Source organism: Mobula hypostoma, chromosome 5 (genome assembly GCF_963921235.1).
Source record: "Mobula hypostoma chromosome 5, sMobHyp1.1, whole genome shotgun sequence".
NCBI lineage: Eukaryota > Metazoa > Chordata > Chondrichthyes > Myliobatiformes > Myliobatidae > Mobula > Mobula hypostoma.
Window position 1 is genome coordinate 19,273,345 of NC_086101.1, and position 20,596 is coordinate 19,293,940.

Sequence of the window (20,596 nt, forward strand, 5' to 3'; positions counted from 1 at the left end):
TCGTGCAGACTATCTCACCTATCTATTTTTGCCGCACTACCTTGCATTCATGCAAAATTCAAAATATATTTATTATCAAAGTACACATATGCCACCATGTACAACCCTGAGATTCATTTTATTGCAGGAGGTAATCACATTAAGTACAAGAAACACAATAGAATCAATGAAGGACTGTACCAACGGGGCAGACAACCACCAATGTGCAAAATAAAAACAACAAACTGTGCAAATACAAAAATAAATAATAATAATAATAAAAAATAAATAAGCAATAAATATCGAGAACATGAGATGAAGAGTCCTTGAAAGTTCAGTGATGGGGTGAGTAGGCTGTTTTGTTTACACTCTGTCTGCCAGAGAAAGCAGGATCTCCCAGTGGCCACACATTTTAATTCCACATCCCATTCCCATTCTGACATGTCTATCCACGGCCTCCTCTACTGTAAAGATGAAGCCACACTCAGGTTGGAGGAACAACACCTTATATTCCGTTTGGGTAGCCTCCAACCTGATGGCATGAACATCGACTTCTCTAACTTCTGTTAATGCCCCACCATCCCCTTCACACCCAACCCTTATTTAATTATTTTTTAAAAATATATTTTTTATTTTCCCCCCTTTTTTTTCTCTCTCTCTTTTTTCTCCCTCTGTCTCTCTCACTATAACTCCTTGCCTGCTCTCCACCCTCCGGGCTCCACTCCCCCCTTCTCTTTCTCCCCAGGCTTCCCATCCCATGATCTTCTCCCTTCTCCAGCCTGGTAACCCCTTTGCCAATCACCTGTCCAGCTCTCGGCTCCATCCCTCCCCCTCCTGTCTTCTCCTATCATTTTGGATCTCCCCCTCCCCCTCCCACTTTCAAATCTCTTACTAGCTCTTCTTTCAGTTAGTCCTGACGAAGGGTCCCGGCCCGAAACGTCGACTGTACCTCTTCCTAGAGATGCTGCCTGGCCTGCTGCGTTCACCAGCAACTTTGATGTGTGTTGCTTGAATTTCCAGCATCTGCAGAATTCCTCGTGTCTGGGCAACATTTGTTGCTTTGTCAGACTGGTATTACCCTGTCAGAGGTATCATCCCTCCTCAATGTTCTCTGCAGCTCTTGGTTCCACTGCTGATGAAAGGACTCCGGCCTGAAATGGTTCTTTTTCCCACAGATGCAACCTGACCTGCTGTGTGGAACAGGACAGCACAGCGACAGGCTCCTCAGCCTGTCACGTCAGGGCCCAGCCGAACTGATCTGCCTGCTCACCGTCCATTCCCCGCACATTCAGGTGTCTGTCCGACTGCTTCCTAAGGTCGACACTCACCCCACCAGGTTCAGGGACAGTTATGACCCATCAGACATCCAGCTCTTGAACCAGAGGAGATAACGTCACTCAACTTCACTTGCCCCAATACCAAGCACTTCCCACAACCTACGGACACACTTTCAAGGGCTCTTCATCTGACGTTCTTGATGTTTATTGCTGATTTATTTACTATTATTACTATTTCTTTCTTTTTTGTATTTGGACAGTTTGTCGTTTTTTGCACACTAGTTAAACATCCAAGTTGGTGCGGTCTTTCATTGATTCTATTATAGTTACTATTCTATAGATTTAATGAGTAGGCCCGGAACGGTTGTATGTAGTGCTATACATGTACTTTGAACTTTGAAATATATTTGCTTCCACCACCACCGTTTTGTTTTTAAATTTTAGAACAGCCGGCGATGTTGTGCTGACATATTAACCTACTCCAAGATCAATCTAATCCTTCCCCCTACGTAGCGCTCCGTTTTTCTACCACCGACGTGCCTGTCTAACAGACTGTTAAATACAGGACCCAGAATTCTAGATTTCCGGCAATGGCTGTTTTTAAGGAGTTGATTTCTGGGATAAGCTGGGGAGGTCACCGCTTCTGGACTAACACCCGGTGGAAGGGGTTTGCTGCGACTCACTGTGCCCCTTCTTTGAGCAGGGTGTCGGGGAGCTGGACGATGCAATGGCGGGGACCAAACGCAACATCAACATGCTGCAGTACGCGAAGAAGCAACTGGACGACAACATCCAGGACAAGAAGGCCGGCTTCCGGGTGGACTCGGAGATAGTCCGGTTCCGGAAACTGAAGGCGCCGTCTCGGATACACGTAGACGAGTCAAATGCGCTGCGTGGCCACTGAAGAGAAGCCGTGTCCCGCAGTGATTCCTGGTGTGTCTTTTATTTATCGGCATCAATTAAAACAGTTTAATTCCTCAGTCTGTCTTCCTGGGAACGCATTTCACGATATACGGAGTGGGGTGCTCCAGTCAAGCTCTGGGTAACACACGAAGTGCTGGAGGTAGTCAGCTCTTTGGGCAACATCTAGTTTGTTGCTGTTTAGTGGAGTCCGACTCTTCGTGACCTCACGGACCTCAGGGCCCACAGGGTTTTCACCGCAAGATACGGAAGTAGAACGCCAGGCCTTTCTTCCGCACGGATGATGCTGCTGCCCAGTTCGGGACCTGGCTGGGTTTGAACTCAGGACCATCTGCCTTGAAGTCCAGTGCTGATGCCACCACACCACCAGCCAGTACATAGATCAAAGAACAGTACAGGCCATTCAGCCCATCTAGTACACAGAACAGTGAACAGCACTGCACACTACAGGCCATTCAGCCCACCTAGTACACAGACCACTGAACACTACAGCACACTACAGGCCACTCAGCCCATCTAGTATATAGATCAAGGAGCAGTACAGCACAGGCCCTTCGACCCACTGTCCATCAGGTTGCATCGCAGGCAGCCCTCCACCACCTCCACCTGTTAACTCCCTCTTCCTACATTTTGCAGACACCACCCTGAAAGTCAGGCTGGCAGGTGATGGAGGGCCGCTGGGGGAGGAGTGTGCTGGGAGAGGGAAGTGGAGCACTGGGGGAGGTGGGAACACTCAGGGAGGATTCATGATAATTGTGAACTCCTTATCCAAATAAAAATAAAATTAAAAAAAAATATATTACATCCCAATGCCACTCTGGGAAGAAGGAGCTGTCTCTCCACTCTCCCCCTGGAGCAGGGGCTCCCGACCAGTTTATCGGCCATGCACCATTAAGCAAGGGGTCCTTGGACCCAGGTTGTCAACTCCTGACCTCGGCACAGCTGTGGAGGCAAATGGAGAGTCAGTGTTTCAGGTCAAGAACCTTCACCTGTCTCGCAGTCTCTTCTGTTTCCAAATGAGCCTGAATGCCAGGTAAACACAAGTTAAATCGGTTTATTATTGTCACATGTGTCGCTGTTCAGGAGAAAAACTTTGTTTTGCAGGCATCCATACAGATCATATTGTGACATCTGCGTATTGAGGTAGTAGCAGGGAAGACAATTACAGAATACGGGATAACATGTTACAGAGAGTGTGTTGTAGGCTGTGGACAAGGACGAGAGGCCTGGAGGTAGCCGCTCCTTGGATCCTGTGAATTGAAGGGTTAACGTATCGGCAACACACACAAAATGCTGGAAGAACTCAGCAGGCCAGGCAGCAGCTATGGACAACAGTACAGTCGACGTTTTGGACCAAGACTTGAAATGTCGACTACTTTTTTCCATAGATGCTGCCTGGCCTGCTGGGCTCCTCCAGCATTTTGTGGTGTTGCTTGGATTTTATCTTGTTTGTGATTGGTTAACGTATAAGGAGCATTTGATGGCTCTGGGCCTGTACTCACTGATGTTTAAAAGAATAGGGGCGGGGGGAATCTCATTGAAACCTGTTGAATAATGGAAAGCCCAGATAGAGTGACGTGGAGAAGATGTTTCCAATAGTGGGAGAATCTGTAACCGAAGGGAGTAGAAGGATATCCCTTTAGAACAGAGAGCCAGAGGGTGAATAATCTGTGGAATTCATTGCTACAGACTCTGTGGGGACCGAGTCAATGGGTAAATTTAAAGTGGAGGTTGGTTGCTTCTTGATTAGTCTGGGTGTCAAAGGTTACAGAGAGAAGGCAGGAGAATGTGATTGAATGTGGTATGTCACTTTACAGACATACAATCAACGTGCTATCTTATGTGTTTATATTTATTGTGCTGCATAGGACCCGCTGTAACAATTATCTCGTTCTCCTTTACATGGGCGTGCTGGAAATTACACTACACAATCTTGAGCCTTGAAAGCGAAAATAAATCAGCCACGATGGAAGGGCGGGGCGGACTCAATGGGCCGAGTGGCTGAATTCTGCTCCTGTTTCTTGTGGAAACAGGCCCCAGGACCATTCTGACTGCTAGCAATCTTAAAAATTATATAAAAAAAAAGAAACAGGCCCTTTGACCCAGCTCGTCCGTGCCATGCCATGCCAACCAGGCTGCTTACCCGTGCTTTACCCATATTCCCCCACAGTGTTCCAATCCAATGTTTTAAACGTTACTGCACAAGCATCTACCACTGCACTGTCAGCTCATTCTACAAACTTCGCTGTTAAAAAATTCACCCCTCAGGCTTCCTTTAAATCTTTCCCCTCTCACCTTAAGCCTATGTCCTGAGGCTTTAAATTTAGACCCATCCACTCCGGAGAAAGACCGATCAGTCCCCTTATCTATGTTCCCCCATAATCTCTGTAAGGTCCTTTGTTCAATGGAAAGAAGCCCTAGACTAACCAGTCTCTCCTTATAACCCTGGCCCTGCAGTCTTTGTAACACTCCTGTGACTATTTTCTGCATCTTTCTCGGTTTAATGATATCTTTTCAATAGCTGGATGACCAAAATGCACGCAATATCAGTTGGTGGGAATTAATTGGACAATTGGAATTGTACCGAGAGACAATATTGACTTGATGGGTCTCCTATGGCTTATGAAAATAGGAATAAAATATGAAACTAAATCTCAAATTGAAATGTTCCGGCTGTAAAGTGGTATGGGAGACTGTTGAAAGCAACATTAAACTCACTAAATAAATGCAAATCTTTTTTGCCTCACAGGTAGACATGAAAGGTTCAAAGAGAGGAAGGGGAAGGGTATTCCTCACAACTTAGAAATCAGATTCCCTGGTCCCCATCCTCACATTTCTCTATTTAACGGGTCTTGCTCCTGAAACATAAACTGTGTTTCTCCATAGATGCTGACTGACCTGCTGAGTGTTACAACATTTTTTTCGCATTCACTTATTCCAAATCAGATCTTGTGCCCATTCCGGCTGCTACACTTGTTACGTGAAACGTGTCTGTACCCATTCTGCAAACCATTTTAAAGCTCTGCTGAAGGTTGAAGTAAATTTCCGTCTTTGCATCTTCCTGACTACACCCACGTGGCCGGTGTCGGGACCAAAGATGACCCCGAGACGCATGCGCAGCATTCACAATGCCCCTAAGAAAGATGGCCAACACCCGCGCACATTGCTCTCCATGACTCCTCGTGTCTACCGCTTCTGGCTGCCTGTGGTAAAGATGGTGATGTGGAGAGGCTTCCTCAAAGGTGCGCATGCTCTATGCCCGTACCCTGGCCTGTGGCCCGGATGTGAACGTGCTCCGCGGAGCGGCAACGGGAGCCCCTGATTTTTGATCGCGGTGCAACCCGGAGGAGGTCCTTTCGCCGGCGGATCCCGAGCGGAGCAGGTGGGTGAAGTGGCGGCTCCAGGGCCCAGGAGCCCGGGAATCGGCACTCTTTAAGGGCCTCGCGGGAGAAGGCTGGCTGGGTGAAGTGGGGGCTGGGTCCGGCAGCAGCGGATGAGGTTCAGCGGAAGGAGGGAGAGCGAGGACCCACGCCTAGAGGGGGCTAGGCCGCTACGAGGTCCTCAGGCGAGCCCCAGGCTTCTGCGGCCTGCTCACCGTCAGGCAGCATTTTGCTCCGTCTTCCTCGCCCCGGATTCCAGCTCATCCACTGAAGCCATTCCCAGTCTGTGGAACAGATCAATCGGTTTAATTATTGTCACATACCGAAGTAGAGTGGAAAAACTTGTAAGGCATCCTACAGATGGTTTTGTCCCACGTGATTTAATCTGTACGAACAGTATAGTAAAACAAACTTTTTGTACGAATGACAAGCCAATATCAGTACTAATCACATCAATGTGCCGAGGTAGTACAAAGGAAATAAACAATAATTGCAGAATATAGTGTTACATTTACAGAGAGAGTGCAAGCAGGCAGTAAAATGCAGGGTCCATGATGAGGTATATTGTCAAGAGTTCATCTATATCTTACCAGAAATTCGTACGACAGTTCGTCTTGGGGGTAAAAACTGTCCCTGAGCCCGGAGGTACATCTGCCCATGGAAGGGGGGAGAGGAGAGAGTGGGGGTGGGAGGGGTCTGACCCATATTGTTGCCTTAACCAGTGTGAGTGTGTTCTGTCTGCACAGCTCACCCAATGATGGGGGCCTAGCCCTGGTGAGCAGCATTTAGCAAGGAGGAATTAACACCATTTATTTTTGATGTTCACATTTTTCCCTTCCCCACGCCCTTCTCTGGTCCCTTAACTCTTATCGCATCGCCAAGTCCTCTCCTTCCATTTCTTCTCGTGCCCACTCTCCTGTCCTATCAGATGCCTCCCTCTTCAGCCCTTTACCTTTCCGACCCACCTGACTTCACCTATCACCTTCCATCTTGTCCTCCTTCCCCTTCTCCACCTTTTTATTCTGTTGTCTCCCCCTCCCTTTCCAAGCCTGATGAAGGGACTTGGCCCAAAACATCGACTGTTTATTCGTTTCCAGGTGCTTCCTAACCTGCTGAGTTCCTCCAGCATTTTGTGTGTTTTGCTCTGGATTTCCAGCAGTTGCAGACTTCCTTGTCTTTATGATTTGCAAGTTCTGCTTTTGGGTTAGTAGTTAAGTGAAGGGGTGGTGGAAGGATTTCCATTCCTCCATTCTCTAGTGGTGGTACTGTCCATGCCAGGATTCGACTGCTGGGTAAGGCAGGGTGAGGTTTGATGGTGACATCTCCTGTTCTGCTTGGGTAGCAAACACCTGAGGGAATAATCAATGAATTTAATATTTCAGACAACCTCTGTCCCTTTCTGTCTCCTCCTGATCTGCTCTGTTCCCCATACTTACATCCACCCCAAAAAAGATCCTGTCAACTACTCCATTTGCCCATCGCCCACACGCTCCTGAGGACCCTCACCTCACCCCATCCCATCCCAATCAGTTGAAATGAAGAATCTCAATCAGAAATGTCCACGATACCATTTTGCTCCATAAACTGCCATTTGACGGGAGACAAAGAAACATCTTGGCCAAGACAGTAAGATTGAAAAACAGCTTCTTCCCGAGGGTTGTTGTGCAGCTGAATAATGCTACACCCCGGCCTTTGAGTGTTACGGATTATCAGTCACTTATTGCATGTCCGCAGGGGAATTCTTTTCCTTCGGCCGTGGCCCATGCATTGTAAATATCTGTTTTGCGCAGTCTGCAGTAGCACTACAATCTCATTGTCTTGAGCAATGACAATAAAGTTGTCTTCTATTGGGTTGGACAGAGAGCGGTTCGGACCAGGTTTTGATGTCTGACTTTTTTCACAGAATGACTGAGTGGGAGAGTGTGCCCGCGGTCGCCGAGACCCCAGAAATCAAGCTGTTTGGCAAATGGAGCACTGACGATGTTCAGATCAATGACATTTCCTTGCAGGTCTGTATTCTGTCTTTTCCTCTGAACGTTTGGGTCTCCCTTCATGGAAGGCAGTACGCTGAAAGATCCTGCTCCATGTGAGGGCATCGATTGGATCTGGGGTTACCTCACGTCTCCTGGATAACTTCTCTCAGAAGCACCCTGGGCTCTCTTCCTGACTCCAGTTGAAGAAGGGTTGTTTTCTGTTTTGTGGAGTGCTGAAGGAACTCAGCAGACTGGGCAGCATCTGCAGGGAAAATGAACAGCCAACCTTTCAATCAAGACCCCTCATTTGGAATGCAGAGAAAGGGTATCTGGCGGCTATCCATTTTCGTCCACGGATGCTGTCCGACCTGTTGAGTTCCTCCATTGCTTTGTGCATTGCTTCAGATTCCTGCATCTGCAGTCTTTTGTGTCTCTAGTTTTCTTTTTGAGGGTTGTGAATGTTAACAGGGAGAAAATTCAAAAAGCTGAGGTTAATTTACAGGTTTGAGTGGGTGGTGTGGAAGGCAAATGTGTGTTAGCATTCATTTCGAGAGGGCTAACATATAGAAGCAAGGATGTAATGCTGAGACTTTATAAAGCACTGGTAAGACTTCATTTGAACTATTGTGAATGGTTTTGGGCCCTTTGTTTAAGTAAGGATGTGCTGACGTTGGAGAGGGTTCAGAGGAGATTCACGAAAATGATGTCAGGAATGAAAGACTTATCGTATGAGGAGCAATTGGCCCTGAGCCTTGACTTGCTGGAATTTAGTGTGGGGGGTGGGTCTTATTGAAACCCATCAGGCCAGTGGATGTGGAGAGGATGTTTCCTATGGTGGGGAATCTAGGACCAGAGGGCACAGACTCAGAATGGAGGGAAGTCCATTTAGAATGGATGAGGAGGAAATTAGCCAGAGAATGGTGAATCTGGAATTTGTTGCCACAGGCGGCTGTGGAGGCCAGATAATTGGGTATATTTAAGACAGAGGTTGACATATTCTTGATTAGTCAGGCATGGAGGGTTAAGGGGAGAATGCAGGAGAATGGATTGAGAGGGAAATAGTCATAGTCATACTTTATTGATCCCGAGGGAAATTGGTTTTCATTACAGTTGCACCAAAAGTAATTAAATAGGAATAAAACCATAAATAGTTAAATAGCAATATGTAAATTATGCCAGGAAATAATTCCAGGACCAGCCTATCGGCTCAGGGTGTCCCTCCAAGGAAGGAGTTGTAAAGTTTGATGGCCACAGGCAGGAATGACTTCCTATGACGCTCTGTGCTGCATCTCAGGTGGGATGAGTCTCTGGCTGAATGTACTCCTGTGCCCAACCAGTACATTACGTAGTGGGTGGGAGACATTGTCCAAGATGGCATGCAACTTGGACAGCATCCTCTTTTCAGACACCACTGTCACAGAGTCCAGTTCCATCCCCACAACATCACTGGCTTTACGAATGAGTTTGTTGATGCTGTGGTGTCTGCTACCCTCAGCCTGCTGCCCCAGCACACAACAGCAAACATGATAGCACTGGCCACCACAGACTCGTAGAACATCCTCAGCATCGTCCGACAGATGTTAAATGACCTCAGTCTCCTCAGGAAATAGAGACGGCTCTGACCCTTCTTGTAGACAGCCTCAGTGTTCTTTGACCAGTCCAGTTTATTGTCAATTCGTATCTCCAGGTATTTGTAATCCTCCACCATGTCCACACTGACCCCCTGGATGGAAACAGGGGTCACCGGTACCTTAGCTCTCCTCAGGTCTACCACCAGCTCCTTAGTCTTTTGCACATTAAGCTGCAGATAATTCTGCTCACACCATGTGACAAAGTTTCCTACAGTAGCACTGTACTCAGCCTCATCTCCCTTGCTGATGCATCCAACTATGGCAGAGTCATCAGAAAACTTCTGAAGATGACAAGACTCTGTGCAGTAGTTGAAGTCCGAGCCATGACAAAATATTGGAGTAGACTTGATGGGCCGAATGGCTGCCTTCTGCTCCTATGTCTTGTGGTCTTTACCTTTTGTCATTCTAAACGAACTGCCAGCTGAACAGCATCTAAGAGGAGAGAAGCGGATATTTCATGTCGATGACCTTTTACGCGAATCTGCACTTTGACTGCCGACTCTGTAATTGCTATTTTCCTGTAGTGGTGCACTGAGCTGATCCTTGCGAAGGGTTGTTACGTGAGGAAGTCTGGGATTTAGGACTAAAGGAACCCATTGTCCTATACCTAGTGGAAATCTTCATCTCTTTTCTCCAATATCTGGCACTTGCTCCTGGTGCTTGTTTTAAACGTGGTCCTTGCCTCTTCAAAGTGGCTGCGTATCCAGAGTTAACCTGCTTCCTAATGTCCTGGAGCTTTCTTGCAACCTACAGGGCATGTCTGGGTCATCCAGTGAATCCTGGTGTGAACCTCCTGTAGCTCGGTGAGACCCAATGCTGATTGGGGAGTCACTTTGTTTAGTACCTTTGCTCTGTCTGGATCATCCCAGGGTTACCCAGTCTAATTGGACATCCCATTCCCATTCTGATGTGTCTGTCCATGGCCTCTTCTACTGACATAATTTTCCCCCATTCTGGTTACACCCTCACCCCTTCTCTCCTGACCCTCACCTGGTTGGTTCCCTCCTCCTTCCCTTTCTTCCATGGTCCACTGTCCTCTACAATTACATAGATTCCTTCTCTGGCCCTTTACCTCTTCCACTGATGCCCTCCCTGTCCCTCAACTCAGAATCAGGCTTAATTTTCCCAGCATATGCCATGAAATGTTTTCCTGTGGCGACAATGAAAAGTAACAAAAAGTAACAGTTACAATGAGAAGTATATATTAAAAAAAAGTAAGTAGTGCAAAATGAGAGGGAAAAGAATACAGTCGGCCCTCCGTATCCGCGGGTTCTGCGTCCATGAATTCATCCAACTGCAGATCGGGATTGGAAAAAAACCGGAAGTTCTTTCTCCAACACTCACCGTTTCAGCATGTTCACTTTTTGTTTTCTTGTCATTATTCCCTAAGCAATACAGTATAGCAACTATTTACATAGGATTTACATTGTATTAGGTATTAGAAGTAAACTAGAGAGGATTTGAAGTCCTGGAACCCCCCCCCCCCCCCGCAGATAAGGAGGGCCGACTGTACTGAGGAAGTAGTCACGGGTTCATTGCCCATTCCGATGGCAAAGGGTAAGAAGCTGTTCTGACACATTGAGTGTGTGTCTTCAGGCTAGTCTACCTCCTTGGTGGTAGCAATGAGGAGAGGGCATGTCCTGGGTGATGGGGTCCTTAATGATGGATGCCACCTTTTTGAGTCATCGCCTTTTAAAGATGTCTTGTATGCGAGGGAGGTTGTGCTCATGATTCAGCTGGATGACTTTACATCTGTTCGCAGCTTTTTTCGATTCTGTTTGTGCCATCCAGCCAGATCACTGTACGTCGAGGTCAAGTTAAAAAAAAAAGCAGAGCATAGAATATAGTGTTACAGTGACAGAGAATGTGAATGGTTGCTGGGTCCCAGAGTATGATTTCCTAAAAGTCTGGTATCTCAGTAACTGTAGGATGTAGGTACAGAATTAGGCAACTTGGCTCGTCAAGTCTGTTTCGCCATTCAATCATGTCTGATTTATTTTCTCTCTCATTCCCCTGCCTTCTCCCTGTAACTTTAAACGCCCTAACTAATCAAGAACCTATCAACCTCCGCTTTAAATATACCCAATGATTTGACCTCCACAGCCATCTGGCAATAAGTTCCACAGATTCCCTCTGGCTAAAGAAGTTCTTCCTCGTCTCTGTATGACAAGTAATCTGGGAAGGTAATGGTTCTACTGGTGTTTGATAACTGTCTGTAACTCTCCCTCAGGACTACATCGCCGTCAAGGAGAAGTATGCCAAGTACCTGCCCCACAGCTCGGGCCGCTACGCTGCCAAGCGCTTTCGCAAGGCACAGTGCCCCATCGTGGAGCGCCTCACCAACTCCATGATGATGCACGGCCGCAACAACGGCAAGAAGCTAATGACCGTGCGCATCGTGAAGCATGCTTTCGAGATCATCCACCTGCTAACCGGTGAGGTGAGTGACGCCCTCGGGTCTGTGTGCAGGGGTCAGCCTTGGGTTGCTGTACTCCTGATTCCCGTACCACTGTCACACAGGTGTGCAGCTATTCCCACAGTGAATCACTGTCGTAGTGGGACCCGTGTCAGTTTAGCGGTTAGTGCAGTCACCTTATATCGCAAATGATCATTGATCAGGTTTGATTTCTGCTGATCTGTAAACGTGTGGGTTTCCTCCGAGTGCTACGTTTTCCCTCCACATTCCAAAGGTGTAACAGTTAGGATTAGTAAGTTGTAAGCACGAGGAAATCTGCAGATGATGGAATTTCAAGCAACACACATAGAAGTTGCCGCAGCATCTCTAGGAAGAGGTACAGTTGACGTTTCGGGCCAAGACCCTTCATCCTGCAGATACTTTCACTATCCGCAGTGTTTGCATGTTCTTCCTGTGTTTTCAGCCCCAAGAGATATGGTTCCCCCCCCCAACTCCCCACGAGTAGATCAATTGGTCACGGTACGACGTCCCTAGTTTGTTGGTGCGAGATTTAATCCGTGGTGAGGTTGGGAGTAGATTGGATATGTGTAAAGCAATATGGGATTGGGAGCACTGTTGTCAGCATGCACTCGGGGGGTCGAGTAGCATCTCTCTTCAGTGTGACTGGTTTTCTCGTGTTTGTGGAAACTTGTTTGTGCAGTGTGCTTCCCACAGTTCAATAGTGGCTCACTTCAAAACTTCATCATTGGTCATTAAGTGTCTTGAGCTTCCCTGAGATTGGAATTGTGCTGTGCAAACACAAAATTCCCTCCTCTGGCTGGAGAAGACAAACCTCCCAAGTAAAATAGTGGTGATTTATCAAGGTTAATTAGCCGGTATTCTATTGATTGCCTCTTGATGCACTTTGGAATCAAAGCATTGGGAATTTACCCTTTAGTTCCAATTCCTTTCAGCGTAGCTGCACATCTAACTTGTGTGTTCACTGCCTTAGCAGTGTGCACTGACACTCATAAGAGCAAGCAATCTCAGACAGAGTGTTCTGACTGTTATGGCCAGCAGGTGGCAGCAAGTCCAACAGGATGAATCTACTTGAACCACATAAATCTGGCTGGGTTGCCTAGGAGTTTTGCAGAGTGAGGCTGAGGCCTCTGTTGGTCAGAGTTCACCATGGATATTGCATCCTAGCTGTCTAGGTACGCAAGCCTGGGCAGTACGATATGGAGAGCAAGCTCCCCCTCTCCGCGAATCTGATGAACCCAAAGGAATGGCAGAGCCTGATATAGTTTCATACCAGCAGCGTCGCAGGAGTTGTCAGTCAACATTGAACTTGATGTAGGACTGCCTTAGGGACTTCAGCTCTGGATTTTTCCCTTGGGAGGTGTACTCCTGAAGCCTTTCCCATGAGTGGGTATAGCTGTAAGGCAGTGGAGGTTTGAGATCAGTTTTTCTTCTCCAACCACAGCTGATGAGCCCCAACTGACTGGAGTGACTAGTTTTATGGTACCAGTAACCCATCTTTGCCCCTTCTCCTGTCAGTAGAAAAGATCCATTTGGGCTTAGTAACTAAGCCATACATGAAAGCCAGGAGCTAGACTTGGTTGTCAGAGGCTATTTGAGAGACACCATTGGGAGCATTTAATATGTAGTGGGAGCTTGTCCCCATTGCCATCCTCGCTTATAACAACTTTCAGGAATCTGCTTGATACATGTCAGTGCTGAGTCTGATATGGGACCCTATTGTGGACAGAGTGGGATGGGGTAGGGAGAGGGGGACCATGATTGAGAAAAGGGGGAGGGAGCAGTGCGCACCGAGGAGACATTGTAATGATCACCTTGCCTGGTATCTCAGGACTGGGTGTGTCTGCAGCCACGTCACCCCCTGCCCTGGCACTCATTCTCTGCCACCTGTCCGACAGCCCTCGTGCAGTGCTCCACTCTCGCCATTCCCAGCATCTTTAGCTATACAAGATGCTTGCACAGAACTGCACCCGGGGTATAAATGCCGTGAAAGGGAACTTTTTGCGGCAGCAGCATTATGTACGATGACAACAATGATAAGTTTAACATAAAATTAAATCAACATAAATGACACACAACTTGTGCACGTACTAAATAAGTAACAAAATAAACATGGTTTTGCATTGATGTCATTGAGAAGGGCGGTGAAAATGTAATCATTATAGTGGTCAGATTTTCAGGTCAGTTCAAGAACCTGTTCAGCTGTTGCTGAACCTCGAGGTGTGGGTCTTCAGTACTCCGTGTCTTACCTGAGGCACTCAAAGGCTTGTCAGGTTGGGCTGTGATATGGATGGAAGGGATGGATAGACCTGTTGCTGTATGACACTCTTCCTCATTCACTGTGATTGGTGCTGCTACTGTCTGCCTTCATTGTGCTGAGAAATCAGGGTGGGCAGTTGGCCTTGAACACAGAATGGTACTGTACAGCGCAGGAGCAGGCCCGTGAGCCCACACTGTGTACGCCACATGACACCCGCTCCATCTGCCCACACTTGTTCCACAACCCTGCGTCGCTCGACCTCTGGGTTAGCTCTCATCTCGATCCAACTTGAAAGCTGCTTCTTTAAGTGGCATCCAATAACAGCCCTTCCTTGGGGCCATTGAGTTTGGGTGTTTGTGGTCAAGCAGACCACGTTTTGTTTCACAGCTCTAGTCCGATCAGTTTCGGTTAAATAAGACTACCAAACCCATTAAAATTCAGCGGAGTGGGTGTGAGATGTGCTTCACACTGGCCTGCAGCTGCCTGGCTACACTGCAGGCTGAGGTGTTGGAGCCTTCGACTAACTTGAGCTGTGTCCTTGATGTTTTTCAGAACCCCCTGCAGGTACTGGTGAATGCCATCATCAATAGCGGACCCCGGGAAGACTCCACACGAATCGGGCGAGCCGGCACTGTGAGGAGGCAGGCTGTCGACGTGTCCCCTCTGCGGCGCGTCAACCAGGTACAGTGGGGCTGGGGGGGGTGCGGGGAGCCAGTCACTGCTTGTGATGGAATCTCTGTGGTGGGAGGTTGGTACTGAGTGGGCTGACGTCTCCCAAGTGCAGGAAGCAATCATCAAATCAAGCAACTGTGGGAAGAGAAACGGTTCATGTTTCAGATCTGGGATCTTTTCTCAGAGAAAACGGGGTTGTGATGAAGTATTGAGAGATCTTGAGCAACACAATCAATCAATCTGGTGGAGTTCAACAGCATCGATGGAGAGGAATTACTGGTTGATGTTTTGGACTGGGGGGCCTTCATCGGGACTGGAAAGGAAGGGGCAGAAGCCAGAATAAGGTAGGGGGAGGGAAGGGAATGAGTGCAAGGTGGCAGGTGAGTCCGGTTGAAGGCGGGTGGGAATGAAATGAAGCTGGATGCTGATTGATGGAAGAGGTAAAGGGCTGGAGAAGGAATCTATTTAATAGAGGACGGTGGGCCATGGAAGGAAGGGGGTTGTAATGGGTAGGTAAGAGGAGAAGGTGTAAGAGGGTAACCAGAATGGGGAACGGATCAGGAGGAGATGTGTTTGTTCTAAGTTTGGATCCTGCCAGGTATTGCTTTATCCTCCTATGGTGGCTCTCCACATTACTGCAGGTGTCCTGTTTGGCAGAGAGAGTTCATTGTTCACTTGAGAGCACCATTGACACATATTTGGGTTCCTAATAAGCAAAATTGATCACTTAATCTGCACATCGTTCCCAGTTATGGTATTAATTACCCACAGAACATTTTCCTGTGCAGAACAGTTTCTGTCTGTTTTGGCTGGTGGATATCTCAACATTTACCAATTTTCAATCTGTATTGTCCTGCATTCTTGCCTGGTGAAAGCATTGGGCCCAGTGCTTCGTGCTGAGAGTTCCAGCTGGTTGTACGGGTTGGAAGTTTAAGATCATTTGGGCAAAAATGTTACAGCTATTCCCAGGGCAGTTGAAAATTAAAAACTGCCAATATTGATAATCAGAAATAAAATCAAAAAATGACAGGTGCATTGAGCAGCAGGTCAGACAGGATCAATAGTGAGTGATAGAATTAATAATTCTGGTCAAATGGATTGTCAGAACTAAGAAAGAGGGGGAAACAAAGTTAGAGTGAAGTTGCAGAGGGGGTGGATTGGAGATGGATAGGACAAGAAGAATGTCTCTGGGGTGAGGCCAAAAACGCTGTCATCAACTGTACCATCTAATCAACAGGCGGTGAAAGTTCAAACACCTGCAGATTGTGTTAAACTTTAATAGTCATAGTCATACTTTATTGATCCCGGGGGAAATTGGTTTTCGTCACAGTTGCACCATAAATAATTAAATAGTAATAAAACCGTAAATAATTAAAAAGTAATATGTAAGTTATGCCAGGAAATAAGTCCAGGGCCATCCTATTGGCTCAGGGTGTCTGACCCTCCAAGGAAGGAGTTGTAAAGTTTGATGGCCACAGGCAGGAATGACTTCCTATGACGCTCTGTGTTGTATCTCGGTGGAATGAGTTTCTGGCTGAATGTACTCCTGTGCCCAACCAGTACATTATGTAGTGGATGGGAGACATTGTCCAAGATGGCATGCAACTTGGACAGCATCCTCTTTTCAGACACCACAGTCAGAGAGTCCAGTTCCATCCCCACAACATCACTGGCTTTGCGAATGAGTTTGTTGATTCTGTTGGTGTCTGCTACCCTCAGCCTGCTGCCCCAGCACATAACAGTAAACATTATAGCACTGGCCACCACAGACTCGTAGAACATCCTCAGCATCGTCCGACAGATGATAAATGACCTCAGTCTCCTCAGGAAATAGAGATGGCCCTGACCCTTCTTGTAGACAGCCTCTTTGACCAGTCCAGTTTATTGTCAATTCGTATCCTCAGGTGTTTGTAATCCTCCACCATGTCCACACTGACCCCCTGAATGGAAACAGGGGTCACCGGTACCTTAGCTCTCCTCAGGTCTACCACCAGCTCCTTAGTCTTTTTCACATTAAGCTGCAGATAATTCTGCTCACACCATGTGACAAAGTTTCCCACCGTAGCCCTGTACTCAGCCTCATCTCCCTTGCTGATGCATCCAACTATGGCAGAGTCATCCGAAAACTTCTGAAGATGACAAGACTCTGATTTTATTTCAACTACTACACAGTCTGACAATCTCCTGGCCTGCTGCGTTTACCAGCAATTTTGATGTTTGTTGACAATCTCAGCAGGTTCGATAGCATTTGTGGAATGAGAAAGTGTATCAAGTCCAGGATCCTCCTTTTAGAACTGGTTGATAGGCAGATAATGTTAAAATTAGGTATTTGTTTTTGCATTTACTTTCACACCTTGCTGTCACAATCTCTCACAGATGTCTCTCTCATTTCTGACTATGACCTGAAACATTTTGCTCTGATTCTCCTATTGTTACTTGACCTGAGGAGCGGTTCCAGCACTGCTTGTAATTTCTAATCTCAGATGGCTCACAAAGTTAACCAATTCCTTTGTCTTCCAACTTAAGAAATGCATAGTAACTTCCGACACATGCAGCATAAAAGCACATCTATTTCTGTTTTGGCTTTGTCCGCCTCTGCGATATATAGCTGTTGAGGTGTGGAAATATGCCCTTGCAGAATCTGCAACTAGCAAAACAAAAAAAAAAAGATATTGAGAATAAAATTCTCTGCTTTGGAATTGGTGTGGGAAAGGAGGCAGGAGTAAACAAATGCATATGTTTTGTGTGCATTGTATTTGGTCTTGATGCAGGATTTCAACCTGAAACACCAACAGTTCCTTTCCTCTCACAGGTACTGCTCAGCTCTTGAGTTCCTCCAGCAGATTGTTGCTCCAGATTACTGCACCAGCAGCCTCTTGTAGCTACAAAATTATTTGGCATTTCTCCATGCAACCATCAAACCCCATAACTTGGGGTTTAGCTGCTTAGAAGACCAAGCACAACTTGTTAATAAAATGTATATTCTGGTGATATTGTAGGCTGCTGTGTTGAAATGTTGGTATTGGCTCTGATAGTGAAGGACAAGATTGCAGCAACCATGGAATGGAACAGAAACAATGCCCTCTGTGATTAACCTGTGTTTTTCCGGCTGTGTTTGCAGGCTATCTGGCTGCTCTGCACCGGGGCCAGAGAGGCTGCGTTCAGGAACATTAAAACCATTGCCGAATGCTTGGCAGATGAACTCATCAATGCTGCTAAGGTACGTCATTTTGGCTGGGTGGTGTTCACTAAGCTTAAAACAAATTTTTTCCTTGTGAGCCCCACAGGCCTGGGTTGGTCCAATTTCTGTAGTTTAGGCAAGAAATGGGGAGAATTCTATTGTAAACAAGGGAGTGCCAACCACAGTGAAAGGCCTTGTTGACCCAGTAGAAGATCTTGCCTAAATCATCAGTGTTTGTTGAATGAGTTGCTGTGTCATTCTGAGTTTGTCGGGTTGAGGTTGTTTCCTGCCATAGTATTGAAAACTGCAATTCATTAGGCTTGGTGCATTTCTTCCTGTAACACAATGTGCGAAAGATACCGTAACAGTCAGTAAAAGGAGCCAGCTTGTTTGTTCAGGGAGGTAAGGAGGCTGGAAATAAATTATCCCTGGAGCCCTTCTAGCTTTTAAAAGGGGACTTTTGAACTTGAAGATGAGAGAGGTTGCTAGTGTGGGGTGAGGAAAGTTGGAGCAGAGTGGGACCAGTTTGCCACTGAGTGTGTCAATGTCTAAAGCCCAATTCCTTCTGTGGGCTCAAGACTTCAGAGTATGCGGGTGCAGAGCAAACTCGTTAATGTAAGATACACCAGGGTCCTTTGTATAATGCTTTCCAGGGTGGTCTGGATTCCTTCCCCTAGAAATCTGACTGGGCGGTAGCACAGATCTTTTGTTAAGGTTGTCATGTGTCCGGGCCTTGAGTATTTGATCTCTGCTCAAGTCCTTTCTGCAGCCCTAGGGGTATGTTTTTCCATGGCTGTTTGAGCAGGTGGGCTCTGCAGCCCTGAGGGGTTACTGCTTTGTCACGACTGGTAGGTAAACTAAACTAACTACAGGTGTTAAAAGATCCCCTGCTGCTCTCCAAGAGCAGCAGCCAGTTTATTTGTACCCTGTATAGCACCCCTCCTGTTTTATCTTGGAAAAACAGATCACCTACGCTTGTTTGCTAGTTGCAGTTTGTAACTGATGAGCTGCTTAATTTTGCATTTATGTAAGTGGGAAGTTGAGTGAGAGAAGGCCGCTCTGAAGTCCTGCCCTGATCTTTCCTGGTGGCAGGAGCTAGAGCTGATTAAAAACAGGAAATTTAAGGCTGTTTGGTTTCGGGCAAGTGTGTTGCCATTGGAAATGGTGACATCCTCGTTTCAACTCCACGAGTACTTGGTTTCCTTGCTGCCTTTAGCCTCCCACTGCTCAATCCTCCCCTTTCCTAGTTCCTTCCCTCACCCTATAAAATGTGAGTCCTCCTTGGTCCCCAGGCAGTGCAGATGACCTGAGAGTGCGGCCACAGCTCCTTAAGGAAGGGATGTTAGTAGAGTTGTGCAGAGACGGCATTAATAGGGTGCGTGGGCTGGGTCCGGGCGTGTGCTGATGTCATTTCTCTCGCCTTCCACAGGGCTCTTCGAACTCGTATGCCATTAAGAAGAAGGATGAGCTGGAACGTGTGGCGAAGTCCAACCGTTAATTTCGTCATGTCAGTTTTCATTGTCTAATAAAAGCACCCGAATGATAAATTTGTCTTCATCTCTGATAACATTGTGATGCAGCTTTTTGAGTAATGTGCTAAAACATGAACTTGGTTGTCTTTCAATGTGTAATGCCACCACAGCTAAACTGGTCTTTTACTGGCTCATGCACGCAACCCCTTGATGTGGAGCCAGTTCATTCTGTGAATGTCTCCTCTTTAAGGCAGCAGGTTGGAAATGTGGGTCTTGTATTTGCATAATAACTAGGCTGTCATCTAACTGCTTACAACAGTGACAAAGTCACTTTGATTATATAGAGTACAGCAGAGAGCTTTCAACCTAGGATGTTTGTGTTGAATATGTACACTTGGCAGTGCACTCCAGACACGTTCCCTGCACACCTTTGAACTTGGACCTTAAAGCTGTCCTTTAAATCAGCGGTCCCCAACCACCGGGCCGCAAAGCATGCGCTACCGGGCCGCGAGGAAGCGATATGATTTGGTCAGCTGCACCTTTCCTCATTCCCCGTCACGGCCACTGATCAGCCATTACGCATGCGAGGTCATGACCTGCGTGTCATCAGTGTCAGGGCGGGAAGGTGATCAACTCTTCGAGCTTGCAAATGACGACGGGCTGAAAAGTATGTTTGACATAACATGTCTTGGCATTTTGGATCAAAGTCAAGGCTAAATATCTTGAGATAGCCACGAAAGCACTGAAAACGTTGCTCCCATTTCCAACATTTTTCTGCTAAGCGGAGTTTTCTGCAATGAATGCAACGAAAACTAAACTGCGGAATGGACTGGACATAAGGAACCCCCCTTCGAGTATCGCTGTCTCCCGTCACCCCTCGATGGGACGGGCTCGTTGCGGGGAAACAAGCCCAGGGCTCCCACTGATTCAGCGATATTGGTGTGTTGCAATGATTTTATATATTCAATAGGGGGAAAATATGTGCTGTGCGTTCAATATCCAAATATTACTTAAAATGTTATGATGCTATTGACTTATAAGTGACCTATATAACCATATAACAATTACAGCATGGAAACAGGCCATCTCGGCCCTTCTCGTCCGTGCCGAATGCTACTCTCACCTAGTCCCGCCGACCTGCACTCAGCCCATAACCCTCCAGTCCTTTCCTGTCCATATACCTATCCAATTTTTCTTTAAATGATCATATCGAACCTGCTTCTGCCTCTCCTACTGGAAGTTCGTTCAACACTTCAAGCTCCCCTGATAATTGACTTATTATTATATCCATGCGAGGAAAATATGCGGTGTGTTTAATATTAAATTCGTTAGATAAACCCTTTTAGAAACAAAATTGAGTGTATTACCCACTTATCACCTATATTCCGGTAGTGATTAACCCCCCCCCCCCACCCT

General features: G+C 46.8%; 1 protein-coding gene across 1 annotated transcript; it reads left to right on the top strand.

The window, feature by feature from the left end:
* Positions 1-5,508: 5,508 nt before the first annotated feature.
* On the top strand, positions 5,509-19,255 carry rps5 (ribosomal protein S5). The gene is made up of 6 exons (XM_063048149.1): positions 5,509-5,559; positions 7,461-7,566; positions 11,392-11,601; positions 14,408-14,536; positions 17,649-17,747; positions 19,138-19,255. Exons 2-6 carry the CDS (start codon positions 7,462-7,464, stop codon positions 19,204-19,206), a joined length of 612 nt encoding a protein of 203 aa, XP_062904219.1. The 5' UTR covers positions 5,509-5,559; position 7,461; the 3' UTR covers positions 19,207-19,255.
* Positions 19,256-20,596: the final 1,341 nt, after the last annotated feature.